Source organism: Cyprinodon variegatus, unplaced genomic scaffold (assembly GCF_000732505.1).
Source record: "Cyprinodon variegatus isolate N-32 unplaced genomic scaffold, C_variegatus-1.0 Scaffold502, whole genome shotgun sequence".
Taxonomy (NCBI): domain Eukaryota; kingdom Metazoa; phylum Chordata; class Actinopteri; order Cyprinodontiformes; family Cyprinodontidae; genus Cyprinodon; species Cyprinodon variegatus.
Window position 1 is genome coordinate 171383 of NW_015150955.1, and position 14739 is coordinate 186121.

The 14739-nt window shown below is 36.8% G+C and overlaps 1 protein-coding gene across 1 annotated transcript in view; it reads right to left on the reverse strand.

Annotated features, from left to right (window-relative positions):
• The window catches only part of itgb3 (integrin subunit beta 3), a 35026-nt gene extending 26302 nt beyond the window's left edge, over positions 1-8724 (reverse strand). The window contains exons 1-4 of the mRNA XM_015390493.1: positions 8567-8724; positions 6825-6910; positions 5848-6052; positions 5518-5770 (exon numbers count right to left, since the gene is read on the reverse strand). Of these exons, the coding sequence (XP_015245979.1) occupies positions 5518-5770; positions 5848-6052; positions 6825-6910; positions 8567-8639 (617 nt within the window). The 5' untranslated portion in view covers positions 8640-8724. The remainder of the gene's footprint in view (positions 1-5517; positions 5771-5847; positions 6053-6824; positions 6911-8566) is intronic.
• Positions 8725-14739: the final 6015 nt, after the last annotated feature.

Genomic DNA, 14739 nt, shown 5'->3' on the forward strand with positions numbered 1-14739 from the left:
GTGAAATTTTATACTTTTATGATTATTTGTCTTCTATAGAAAATATTTTATGCTTACAAATGTGCTTTTTTTTTCTCTTGAAATTGTAATTTATATTAACTGATCTTGTTAGGAATCCAGTTTGTGTGGGTTGTTTGTGTGTTTTTCTCTCTCAACCACCACGTGGTTCCCTGTCCTCGTTGGGCCTCCCTGCACACCTGCGGCTCATTGGATCATTATCTGCAGGAGTATTTGAGCAGTGGGCTGTCACTACCTCAACGCCAGAGTGTTTGCCAGTTTTGGGAAGCCTTCCTGTGAAAACTGGATACCTGGACCTTCTCCCCCTGGAAGAAATAACTGAGAATGCACTGAGCAGGGGAAAACCTCCACATGATTCGTTCAAGTCTCCAATGAGTATCCTCTTCTCTGGAAGATCCCACACAGACTGGATTTAAGGATTGACAAGAACCCCCTGAAACGTGAGTCCCGCTCCACCTTTATTCAAGTTTCAGTCAAATTTCCCACGGTCCCTGAATTGATCACTGTGGTCTCCCCTTTGGACCTTCCAGTTCCGGTTCAACAGTCCACTAAGTTCCAGATCCAACTCCTGTACTCATTACATCAAATAAACCTGTCAAACTTTTCCCTGTGTTCTCTGAGTGGTTTCTCTGCATGTGGGTCAGATTCCTTTAACTGATCATGACAGATCTAACATTTCCGTTATTTAAGCATTTACATCAACAAAAAACTATTTTATAGTATTACATTTATATTTCTTGGGTCATGATTTCATGATATTAGTTTTCTTTAATCATTTCTATTACTTATCTAGATGGGGAAGACATGTTATGATAACCATTATCAAAACTCTGCTGAGTCTGAATTAAAATTGGCTCAACTTTTCTCATACCTCATCGAAAATAGTTTCTATATTCATGCTGCTATATGTTTAGGCTGCTGGAGGACATAGGGACGACTTATAATTGTTCTCCAGTATTCATTAGTTCCTCCCATAATGTGATGTTTTTTCTCATAGTAGCTTTGTCTGTTCCTGTTTAACAGTGACTCTATGCTGAAATGAGAAGTAATATGTGCTGCTGTCATCAACACCTTTGTTTATATTTTCATCTGTTTTTCAGTGTAGTCCTTTTTCTCTTACTATGAACAACTGTATGTTCTCTCTTTTATCTAATACAAGTGAAAATTGGTACTGCAAGCTAATTGATCAGGTGCATACTTTGCAAGTTAATTACTGGATGCAATCAACTGATATTCCTTGATAGAAACTCTTAACCAATCTGAGTGTTTGATCTGACTTTATTGTCTCTGTAAAGTGCCTTAAGATAACATTTATCATAAATTGGTGCTATATAAATAAACTGAGTTAAATTTAAATGCTGTACGTACATAGCCTGCATGTGAAATTATGTCAGTCGGAGAAATAACCTAAACTATAGAATTTATTTACTCCTCCCTGCTTATTTAACTATTTTAAGTGCTATTTATTCTATGCATGACATTAATTCAATATGATTTAAGGAATCATGTTGACTAATGTGTTTACTCCTGAAAATATTTACTCAAATGGATATTGTGCAGATGATTTACTGCAATCTCCTCTTATTCATTCGATTTATGGCCGTCCCAAAGCTAAATGTATAAGGTTAGCTTTGTGTCAACGACGTAAATAGCAATTAGCTTGTTTATAGTCTTTTTTTTTTTTTTTTTTGCTAATCAGACTTTTCCAGTATATGAGTTGATATCATCACATTACAGCTTCTGTTTTAGGTGGGGCAGCTTCCAAATCAAGGCAAAACAATGTATACTCACCAGCTACTTTATTAGGAATGCCTGTAAAATTACTTGTAAACACAAACAGCCAAGTCAACAATTACCTGGCAGCAATATGAGTATTTAAGAACCTGCTGATCTACATGGATATTCAGACACAACCATCCATCTCTCATGTTTGTTATAAACAGACCAAATATCCAGTGAGAGGCATGTGCTGGATGGGAGCAGAGCACGCTAGGTTCCACTTCGGTCAGATAAGATAGTAACACTGGGGCTACCATTTACAAAGGCTAAGCAACATCACACAACAACATCCTGGAAAAATGTTTCATTCATCCACTATGTATTGTATCAATGGCCCAAGCTTCTTCTACTGCTTATGGCATAATGCTACAGGAAGGAGAGTTTCTTGGCCCTCTTTCAGCCCCTCTTTACCAGTTGAGCACAGTGTGATTTCCACAGCCAGAGATGTTTAGAGTACCCAAAAATTGTTCTCAAGAAAGAGTGAATTTTATCTGAGTAACTGTTGGATAATATCATCAGATTTAATCTTTATAAATGATCCTGGCCAACAGGCTTTATAAGCAGGTTATGGTGTTTTAAATACTCAAATGCTGAAAGAATACAAATAAATGTCATAAATATAAAAGGGCAAATTATTGGATAAGAAATATAAACATAAAACTTAAAAAAACAATCCTTACAAAGAAAACAATATATATGTTAGGACAGGGTAACAAACTTCCATTGTTTATAATTTCTCCTGTTTATATTTACCTGATTTTGGAATAGTTCAAATTACTCACAAAGGGCAGAGTAGTAAGATATTTTACTCAAGTAGGAGTAGAGATAATTTACAAGAATATTACACAAGTAAAAGTAAAAAATACAGAACAATAAACCTTCTCCTAAAAGTATTTTTTTCAGATTGTTACTAAAGTGAGGTAACTGAATAAATGTAAATAATTACTACCCACCTCTGTCCACAAGCATATCTGTCCCTTTATGACCACAATGTACCCATTTTTTACATGTTACAAGCAGCAGGATACAACACCATACCTTAAACCTCAAATCATTTCCAACTTTTTAGTCTGTCTTATCTTACATTGAAACATTCCCTTAGGCTAGTTCTTTTCAGACTATGTGTAAACAGAAAGTACATTTCTCCAACAGAGATTAAACCAACAAATCAATCTTAGAGAAGCTTCAGGGTGGAGTTACCTCACAGCAGCTTACTTGTAGTCAATCTTACTCTGGGGGTAAACTACCTGCGGCTGTTTCAGAGCAGCTGACCGAGCATTTGTGGGTGCCTAGCTGAGCCTTTAACGACTGCTGTGACTCTGACTGCTCTCTTGCTAAGCACTGCAGCGATTAAAGACGTCCTCACTGAAATGACATCATCAGTTTAATGGTGCTACATGCAGACATAAACAACCTGTGAGATCAGCACTGTTTGTAACATACTGTGCACTGACAAATCAAAGTCTAGATTTGAATACACTAAATGCGTCGAAAAAAGAAGCTGAAGTCAAAAATAACAAACATTTTGCAAGCTTTCATTAAACCCCAAAAGACATATGCTCCGTCATTAACCTTTTTTTTTTTTTTACTAAGCTGAGATAAACTTCCATAACGCTTTACACAAAACTTAGAATATTTGTGTTGTAGACTAGAGAAAACCAGTCACCATTTTACCCCCTTACAGCAGCACATTAATGAGACATGAAACTGTTTTGACTCCTTTATATTAGAGTATGTCTGCAAATAAAATGTTTTAGTTAAGCATGAAATACAAAAATAATAAATGAGCCCTATGTTATCCTGCTATTGAAAATATTTAATTAAAATTGTTTAAATTTGATCAAAGTTTAAAAACTCTTGCAGATTTATAAATGTTCGTTTATTAGTTATGTTCTAACTAAAACACCAAATGTTAATGAAATGTAAAAATGGAATCACAATATCAAAAATATCAATTAAATAAATAAATATTTTATGAATGATTGCTTTTGAGTACTCAGACCTGTCGTCTTCCGCTTTATCAATGACAGGGTTGCGACAGTCTTAGCAGAAATGCCCTGACTCCCCTCCAACACCAGAGACTTTTCCAAGCCTTCCTAGTGTATATTGTGCCTCCTCTTGCCTGGAAATGCTTGAAACACCTCCTTAGGCAAATGACCAGGGGGCATCGGTTTGAGCCACCTCATTTGACGTTTCGATGTAGAAAAGTGACTCCACTCTGAGCCTCTCCTGGATCCTATCTCTAAGGGAGTTCTCCCTTTTCCTATTGAGAACTTTAGACTCAATCTTGAAGACACACATCTTCATCCAGGCCATTAAGCTGCAAACTGATGCAGCGCAACAATCATAAAAATCTGAGAAAAAAATCTGCTGATCATCAAACTAGACCCCCTCCAACTCTTGGCTGCAAATATAAACCCTCCATTAAACTTGTGAGCAGGATCTATGACAGAGGACAGAGTCTAATATAGAATGGGAACAGGTCCAATTTATGCTGGCAATCTTGATCAGACCCCTGCTCTGGTTGTACAGAGACATGATGGCCCCTAGTAAAAGGCCCATGACTCCATATTTCTGAAGCACCCCGACAGGACACCATGAGGAACTTGGTCGAATTCCTTCTCAACTAGGCCTATAGGCTGAGGCAACAGTCAGAGAGCAGACTCTCAGAGTCAGAAGATGCACCAATGTGACTTTCACATCCACCGAAATAAACCCTGACATAAGACGGCTGAGCTGAGGAGGCACATGCAAACCCAAATCAGCCCTCTGCCTTTTCCTGTAGAGTAGAAGAGAAGTGTGCATGACCTAATTCGAGGAATTGGCTTCCTCAGCTCAGGCTGTGCATGGAGGTGAGCATGACTATTTCTGTAATCACACAACCTGCATTAGGTTGCCCCTGCCTCCAACAGTTGCCTGACCTTCTTTGCAGCGGTCCTTAGTGGTTCGCCTGCAGGTGGTTGGCCTACTACTGCATGGCCTTACTCACTTGTTCAGTTTTGTGCATCGCCGGTTCTCATGAGGAGTAATCTGACAACCGTGTGCTAGCGAATGAACCCCAACCACAGCCCCGGCTGTTGGGTGAACTCCCAGCTCTGCTGCACTGGGTGTCTTTCTAAAGGATTTTGAATATTTAACATTTTGATAGGCTTTACTGGGCATAAAATCCTATATAGAAATTAATATGTATAATTTGTATACTTAGTTTTTACTGAAAAAGTATCTTGAAAATATTTTTTTTTTGTCCTTAACATCTAAAACACCATTTAATGAGCAGGCTGTCATATCAGTGGTTCATCGCAGATGCATCTACAGTAAAAGCCTGTAGCCTGTTTTCTCCAAATGCATTTTGGATCGCAAGCGATCGAGGCGTTATATTCTAGATGGATCTGGTAGATACTCAGAGGCGACCAGCATCCGACTCAACTCAGACACCAATGGCAGCTCCACATTAGGGAAGAAAAAACTAACAAAAACTTGTAAAATACGAGCGTGAGCTACAAGAACAAGCAGAAGAGTGCTGAATACTTAACAGAGTATGCTGACTCTTTTTCGAGTTTAAAACTAATGTTCAAAACATTTAAAAGTGCAATTTATCTAAATACAGTTTCTTCAGTGTCTGCATTTGATCTGTCCTAAAATGAACATGATTATAATAAGAGATATTGTCAAAATTATTATTATTGTGATTAAGCTGGGTGGAGGATTGGTTAACCCTACCTGTAGCAGGGATTTTTCACAGCTGCCTCAGGTGAGATGTACATATACGGTGAAAGTGGTTTGTCCACAAATGCCCCGAAGCCCATGCGAAGGTTGCTGGTTGTTCGGTTCATGGCCTCAGCAATGCCTCGACCCAGTGTCCTCAAGCGGAAAAGGTCATCGTTCATTGAGTAGGAAAGGTCCATGAGGTAGTAAAGGTCAACAGGGTAGTCTTCTACCTGACGAACCTTTACTGTGAAGCGCTTTGCATCATCTGGAAAATATGTGACAGTTTTTAGCTGTGAGTTAATTAGTTAACATCACCTATAACTCTGTTTTAAAGGTAACCACCTGGTCTTAAAGTGATGTGCAGTTTCTGCGGCTTCATCTGGGTGACATCTTGGGTTGCTCCAGCCGCCTTGTTGCTGAGAGGCCGGTCCTCGATCACCTGGAGTCTGCTGGTTGGAGACTCTAGATTTGACTGATCACATCCTGCTGCAATCAGATTTTTCTTCAGATCGCAGCGTGATAAGCTGGCAACTCCATGGCCAAAGTCCTGATATCAGCAATAAAATGAAGCAGATTTAGTGAAACCCATTCTGAGCAATCATTTGTGGAGTTCCTGTCTATAACAGAGTTTCAGTGAAGTTAATTGTACGTAAAATAATTTTTTACCCTTAAAAAGTTCAACCAGTTATCATTGTCTCCCTTACATATCTTCTTTCTTTCATCTTCTCCCCTTTTTCCTTTCCTGTTCTACTTACAATGCAGTATCCATATAATCTGTATTACTCTCTGCATAATCATAATAAAGCTATTTATATGCATAAATCAAGCGGAACACTGTGGCGACAGCCGTACTGCTCCACTTGTGAAAGCAAAATCTGTTGGGCCCTTTTTTGGCATCAAGACAATTATTCTTATTGCCACATTGCCAGACAGGGGACTGAAAAAAAAAAAAGTTCAACCACAGCCTGTTGAGAGAAATAAGACTAAAATGTATAGATCTGTAATCTTTTTAGCAAATTGAAATGCTGCATCATTCTGAGTTTTAAAGTGTTATAGACCATGAGCTGGCACAATGAAACATGATTATGTCCATATGTGGTTGGGGGTTTTAAGTATCAGGGGACAGATGACACATTTAACAATATTCACTCTGCAATTTGCGGTGTCCCATGTAACTGACAGCTCAGTATCTCACGTTAAGAAATTCCCTGAGTTGATCCAACCAGGATTACTTCTGCTTGAGCGGGACCTCTGTGCCAGCCTGCATCAGCCTGGCAGCTTATTGCTTCCATGAAAGTGTAGCAGGAAAAGGTACCAACCTCTTTGAAACACCAAGCACAGCTGGGGTGCACAGCCAGACATTGCTTGCATGTACTGGCTCCTCTGGAGGTGCAAACGTTTGAGCCTGAATCCAAGAGTAGAAAAGTTATTTCTACAAAAAACATATATATTAATAAAAATCTGGCAGCTTCCAAAAGGTAAAATTTTGTTTCAACAAAGGGAAAGAGATTTTCCTTTTTTAAATTTTATTTTAAATAGAACAACAAGTGATGTAAATAAAGAAAAGAAAATAGAAACTTTCTCACATTTTGTAGGTCAAGACCAACCAATGTATTTATTGGTGTAATTAAACAAATGCAGACTAGTTCTGAAGGTAAAGGAAAGGGGCCAAAAAAACATTGTTAATTTTTAATTTTTTTTTAGCTGCTCTTATCAATTCTAGCTGCATTCTAGCTTGATATGTCTCTGCTGGCTATACACATCTGGAAACTGAAATATTTTCTAACTCTTTGTTGTACACCAGCTGAAGCTTGGCCAGATTGCAAACATGGTTATCTATGAACCTCCATTTTTAAGTCTTGGTTCCAATACTCAGCTGGATTTATGCATGGACTCTTACTAGGAACCTTTACAAAGGAAAATGCTTTGTTCTCAAACATTGCATCGAATCCCTTGTTTTTTGTCTGGGGTCTTACCAATAAAAGGTGAACCTCCACCTCAGTGTGAAGGTTTATGTTGCCTCTATCATTATGATTGTAGGATTTCCCTGCAGTCACAATATTGTAATTTGTAATCCAGAAAGTTCAATTTAGTCTTATTTATTTTTTTTTTTGCACATTTTCTTTGTTCCCCAAATGATTTGTTACAAACTTTAATGTGTGACTTTTTATAAGTTTCCTGTTACCACTTTTTTTTTTATAAATGCCTGATGGGTTGAGGTCATATAGAGATACAGATAAGCAGTTTCGTAAAACTGAGCTACAACACTTCCAGTTAACAGAAGAGTTTTTCCTGCTTCTCTAAGCAATGAATGCAGCTGCATTAAAAAAATGTGATAGAATCAAAGGGGGATTGATGCAAACATATTTCCTTTCAGTTACTGTAGATAGTGCTATGTGTTATCATGTGGTAAAACAGCATTCTGTGGGGGAAAAAAAAAAGAAAAATGTAACAAGCTTTGAATACTTTGAGGAAAGCTTTAAATGGAGTTACAAATGACAGCTAAAACCACACCATTTTTTATCTTGCTTTGGCTAGATAATAAGAAAACTCTGAATAAAATTAACCAAAGGGAACCATTAGAACTAAATTCAGTTAAAACTGGACAAAACTTGAAAAAATTCATTCCAGATTTTAGCTGGGTTTGTTTAGTTTAATTTTAAAATGCACCAAGATGAAATATGCTTCAAATTAGAGCTACTAATTGATCAAACAAAGCTGATCTGCACTCAATTTAACTCAACTTAACTAAAACCTCATAAAAACTTTGAGCAATGGAAAAATTTACATAATTTGGCAGAGTGGAGGAAATGTGTAGTTAAAAAGCAAAATAAAACATTTCATAGGCTTTAATACATATTTTACACTCATAAAAAGAGGGCATTAATAGTTTTTTCTGCCTATTTATGGGAGGTGAGAAAGTTTAGTCTTGAGCCTCTTTACTTCATTTTAAGATACAGTAAATAAACATAAGAATCCCTTAAACTATCTTCCGCTACCCTATAATAAGCCTTCTTATTCTCTTAGTTTTTAATAAGAATAAACAAGAACCTGAACTCACCGCTTGCCTTTTTTATCCCTGCAAACATTAAAACACTCATCCATAAGACCCAGTGCATTGGAAGAGCACCCATGCTGCAGCTGAGGGCTCTCTGATAGGATGCAGGCAGCCAGTGAACTGTGGTTTGAGCAGCACCAGTTGAAGAGAACAGGAAAAAACTTATCTGTGAGAGAAAACAACTCCAAATAGAGTCAGATGTCTAAAAGCCAGCCCTACTCTACTCTCCGCCTCAAGCTACCACATTCATTTCATTATGGAAATAGGCGGAGAAAGAGGAGCATTTAAGCTTTGAAAACCTGAAGATATTGACACGAATAATTATTAGAATAAAGTCAGAAATCCACAATTCTCTATATATTTATTCATATAATAGTGTTGTTGTATTCTGTATTCTCTATTGATTCTAGAATTAAAAAGGCTGCAAACAGAAAATAAAAAGAAAAGAATTAAATAATTTAAACATAAAAGTAAAAATATTTACATTTTCCTTCATTCATTTCACAAATTAGGACTTAAAATGAATATTAGGTCACTTTAGACTTCTCACAAGCTTTTGTTAGTTTGTTTTGAGAAGCACTACACTGGCCTCTGGTGTAAAGTAGCTGTAACTACGATAAAACTACAAAGCTGTCCCAGTACCCCAGACAAATCGGTCTAAGCACCTTAATAATCGAATGGCAGTTCCACTTTTTTTGTTGTTTTTTTTTGTTGAACAATTTGAAAATAAATATAAATATAGCCATAAGAAAACATAAAGTGTCATCCAAGGAAAGCTGATAAGAATAAATAAATAAAAAAGGCATGTAAAAAACAAAACATGAATTAGAAACTGTGGTAATGCTGATCAGTGCAAAGATATTTTGGGGGGCAGGTGGTCAAGCAAAAAAAAAAAAAAGGAAAAAAAAGGGCACTTTGTGTGGTGCATAGCGCTCACTGTCCTAGCAGTGTTTATTACGGACACAGCTTAAACATCATAGATGTAGCCTATTACAAATTAATAGGCATATTTTGTCCCACCAATATCTTTAATAAGATCTACAGGTTGGTTTCACCATAAAATTGGTAAAAACTGAACACAGTTTAATGAAAAAATAGTGTCAATAAAATAATTAAACAAAAGTTTTTAGATCCAGAAAAGGGCCACATTCTAAAGCTACACCGTTTTTTTTTGTTTTTTGTTTTTTTTTTAAAGGCAACCATCATTAGGGCCCTTTTTTTGGTACGGCATGAAAAGGGCAGGTGCTGTGCACGCCATTGTGTCTGATGATGATGACCCAAGTAATTGGGGAAAAAAAGACATATAGGGGCTTGGTCCATATATGGTCCATATAACGGCATTACTTTTTTCCAGCATCCTAATTAAGAAGAAAAAATCTTTTAGATTTCCAGCATTCTTTATTGTCATTACACTGTTACAAGTACAGTGCAACAAAGTTCATTCTCTGCATTTAACCCATCCCCTTGGGGAGCAGAGCTCTATGCCCTAACCACTAGGCCACCACTACCACTGAGATCACTCTGAAATACCTGCAACTTTGGAGAAACTTAAAGATCTACACTTATATAACATAAATGATAAAAATATTATAGCACAGCTATGTCAGGGGACAGGTTGACATGTCATGTCAACCTGCTGTGAGGTGCAAGTTGACATGACATCAAACCTTTGCCCCTTTCTTAAAAATAAATTTGTTGTTGCCATAGGAACGACTCTTTTTTCCCCCTTTCTGTTAGAGGGAAGAGGCCATCCCATTCACGTTTAACACCCCACGTACAATCCAGGCGCTTTCCACAGCTGTGAGTGTGTCTTTATAGAGTGACAGTTGATAGTTAAGAGTTAGTGGTCAGGGTGCAGTTTGGGATTCAGCTGAACATCCAGCCAACCCGCAGAACTTATATTTGAATGCACGTGTTTCTTCCTCTGTTAGTTGGCGTTACACCTGCTGCCAAATTCCAGTACACATGCAGACTTGCTGTTGAAGAGCTGAACGGTCCACTTGCCCCACATACTACATGGTTTGGAACAGGCGTTATGTGGCAGACCCTCCTCGGGAATGCGCAAACATGGGGAAATTATATAAGGATGAATCTTTGTCCTTGTTTTGTATTTGCAAGGCTCCTATTTTTAGAGTGCTTAAAACATGGTAATGATCGCAACATTTTAAAATAGTTTATATTTTTTCTTTTAATTCTTATTGCAGGCTGAAAATTTAACAGGCTGAAAATTTAGTTGGTAAAACTCAACATCCTTTCCTACTCACTGAAGGAAATGCTCACCAAATATTACCAGCCCATCATAACAGTCCTTCCTGCCATCAGTGAAATACCCAGTTATAAGCCTTCACTATTTAGCTCTTCCGACAGGGTCATGTTGGTTTGGACAACTTAAAAGAAAAAAATATAAATGCACATAAAAAAAAAAAAAACTCTTCCTCACCCATCGCAGGTGGTCTCTCTTTCTCCTCCAAGCTTGGTTCCTCTTGAGGGTTGAGGGTTCTGCGGTTCTGCGTTTTTTTCATTGCATATATATATATATATATATATATATATATATTTATATACTTTATTGCAGCAATGTCTTTATAAAGCTCAAAGCTTTTTTACAACCCTAATAATTGCAGAGAAAGCTTTGAAGTAATGACAAGTGGAATAATAAAAGACAGATGGCAAATAATTAGCAGAGAATAAATCAAGCACAAGAAAAACATGCAAGCTCAACAAAAACAGTCCCTTCTAAGATTCAAAACCGGAGCCTATTTGGCTGTGCCCCTGTGCAGCCCCCTGAAGGCAAGCTATTATTCAGAAAACAAAACAATTCACAAGGCCGCACAGCTATGCTAATGTGGAAGACGCAATGCCACAAGAGAAATGTAAAGTATTCCAAGCAGTCATGGATCATTCTAATGTCGTATTTTCAGCCAACACACTCAGTCGTCCTTTATTAAGTGAAGCTTCCAGAAGGAGGGAAATATAATACCAGTGCTATTATTAGCAAAGAAAAGGAAAGCTCAGTTGCACAACCAAAAGCTACCAAAAGTGTTTTTGCAGATGATTTTCATGTCTCAGAGTCCTATTTTTTAAGATAAAATACACTGAAATGACCAAAAAAGATGTTCATCACGCTTTTTAAACGTTGTATTGTGTGCTTAAAATTTAAGGAAAGCATGATTATTAAGGATCACTAGAGATCTTTACTAACAAAGTTTTGGTAGGGGTGGTGTTTATGCACAACCTAAGTATGAAAAAATATAGGGGTGGTTGGTTGGTTTGGACTTTGAGGTTTGGATGAAGTGATTATGAGTCTCTAAAGAAACATCCTCTGATCAGTCAGCCCTCTTTTCCTTGATTCTGTCACCATTTCCAAACTTCCAAGCCTTCAAATAGGCTAAAAGAAACAGCCTTGCCATATTGTTATATCAAACATAAACTATTCAAACACGACAAGCATTGACACATGAAGTACTTTCTAAAAAAGAAACAGCTGGCAGATTTGTCAGACAAATTCTGATGAGAAGCAATGCACAGATGGAAACACTTCAACTCTGCAAAGCATAATAAATTATAGAGTTTTACCAGAGCTACACTTTCTTCACTCAGAAATTGAAAAAAAAGAATAGTGCATTAAAACATGGTGCACAAAACCAGAGGTGGATAGTAACTTGCTATATTTACTCAATTGCATTTAATTTAACTTTTCGACAAAAGGGTTTTTTAAGGAGTAGTTTTACTGCACATTACTTTTTACCTATGCATAATATCTTTATAATATATAGCAACTGTTACCTGAGTAAAATGCTTGACTACTCCATCCACTCTATGTACAATCCAGTGGTGTACATAGAGTTTTGACATGCAGGGGCAGTAAACAAAAGGAGCACATAAAACATGTCCTGACCACTGTATTAACGTTTATTACTCAAGCAGAAGAATAAATCCTACTGTTGAAAAGATTTGTTTTTTTTTTCTTCTTAACTTTCCCACTTAATATCTGGTTAACCCACTGTGACATTTGGTGGACAAGAAAGTGACAGTAAGAAAGTACTGTAACTAGAAATACTCTACTCCATTCTAAGATGTTTACACATGATCTAAAACAGTTTTTCTTATGCCTGGTCTTGTTTTGTTTTTTTTTTCTTTTTTTTTTTCTTTTTCCAATTACATTATTAGTGTTGGGATTTGGATAAGGTTTGTTGACCCAAAAGCCGAGGCAGGGAGGCAGAGGTGAATTTCATGATGAGATTACTGAGAACAGAGGCAGGTTATACAAAAATCAAAACATGAAAATAAAGTCCCAAAAACAGGAAACCAGCAATCCAAAAAAATCCAAAAATCAAAACAAGATAACGAGTCAAGACAAACCAGAAACCATGGAGACATCAGGGGGATCACAATCACAAGGAGGAAGGCGCAAAGAAAAGGAGTTGGAGGAAGTTTGAAGAGGAACCAGCACAGATAACTGAACAGAGAGGGTATTTAAGGGAGACTGAGACAAAGAGAGGAGTAACGAGCAGATTGGGAACAGTTGTGCACATAGCAGAACAGAAAAGGAGCTAGGGAAAAAGCAGAAAACAAGAGGGCAGCAGAGGGCAACAAATAAAACCATAGAAAACTGAAAATAACTAGAAAACACAACAAAATAAGAATTAAACCACTAAGACTATAAAACATGGAGCAGAGTAAAGCTGAAAACTCAAAAGAAAAAACATAACAGAGCCAAGACTGAAACAGTGACTAAGGATTAACCAGAGAACACAGCAAAATAAAAATAAAACCACTAAAACTAGAAAAAAAGGAGTAAAACAAAACTGGACACTCAAAAGAAAACATAATAGAACCAAGACTAAGACAGTAACTGAGAAAAAAACGAAAGAACACAACAAAATAAGAATTAAACCATAAAAACTAGAAAACAATGAGCAAAGCAAAACTGAACATCCAAAAGAAAAACATAACAGAACCAGAACTCTAACAATTAGTTACTTTGAACCTTTACATTTTGATCTGTGTTGTTTCATAATTTTAAACAGTAAGCCCGATTTTATTAAGAGTCACTTAGTACTTGAAAAATGTTTTTACCAAATACGTTTTTACTCTTACTTGATAAAAACATGATAAGTAGTTTTACTCTTAATTGTTTGGGTGCTCTACCTACCTCTGCACAAGAATTTGGCGAGAACAGTTAGGAAAGCTGTTGAGTGATGTTTGGATGCTTCTTACCTACTAGGCTAAGAGCATGTAGTGTCTTGCACTAGAATCACATCTTTTAAACTCTTCCACATTTTTTCACATTGCAACTATCCTAACTCTCTATGCATTTCAATGGGCTTTATGTGATAGAGCAACACAATAAAGTGCATGACTGTAAGGGGAAATTGTTTTGTCTACTAATTTTTCTCTTAGAAATAAAAATCCTAAAGATGTTGCTGTTATTTGAGTAAATACTTTGTAGAACAATATCTTGCTGCATTTATAGCTGCCAAGCTATTGGGGTATGTCCTCTGCACCTTTACACTTTAAAACACTGAACATTTTGGTTATTCAAAGCCATAAAATTGCTGAGCTTTTGTGAAAATGGATAGATAACATCGGTGAACATCAGTTTTTACATTTTTTCACAACTTCCAATGCAATAGGAAAATCAAGTCTGTAGAACAGTATTTCCACAAAGAGTTTCTTCCCCTGGCTGTAACTCTGATCATAACAATAAACAACCAGATTATAATGCCACTTCACTGTGAAATAGAACTCTTTTTTTATAACAAAGAGGTCTGCATTACATACAAATATATCTACATATTTCTTGTTATTTATGTCTTTCTCCACTTTTAATTTTTTTATTTCCAATGTCTGCTCGCTGAGTTTGTGGAACCAAATTGAAATTCCTTGTTTCAGTGCAGAAACTCAGCCAATAAAGCAGATTGTGATTCTGAAATACACAGTGATTTAAACCCTTCCTCTTGAGCTGAACTTCTGTTGTAACCTCAAATCTTTACATTGTCTAAAAGGTTTTCAAGATGGTCCTGTTGAATGTACCTCATCAAACCTTTACCTATAACCATAACTTCCCTAATGTGCCTCAAGAATCCCCCAGCAGGTCACGTGCAACACCAAATTTCAATTTGATTTGAAAAAGCTTCCTGGATGGGAAGCGAAATGTCATCAAACTTGGAAAT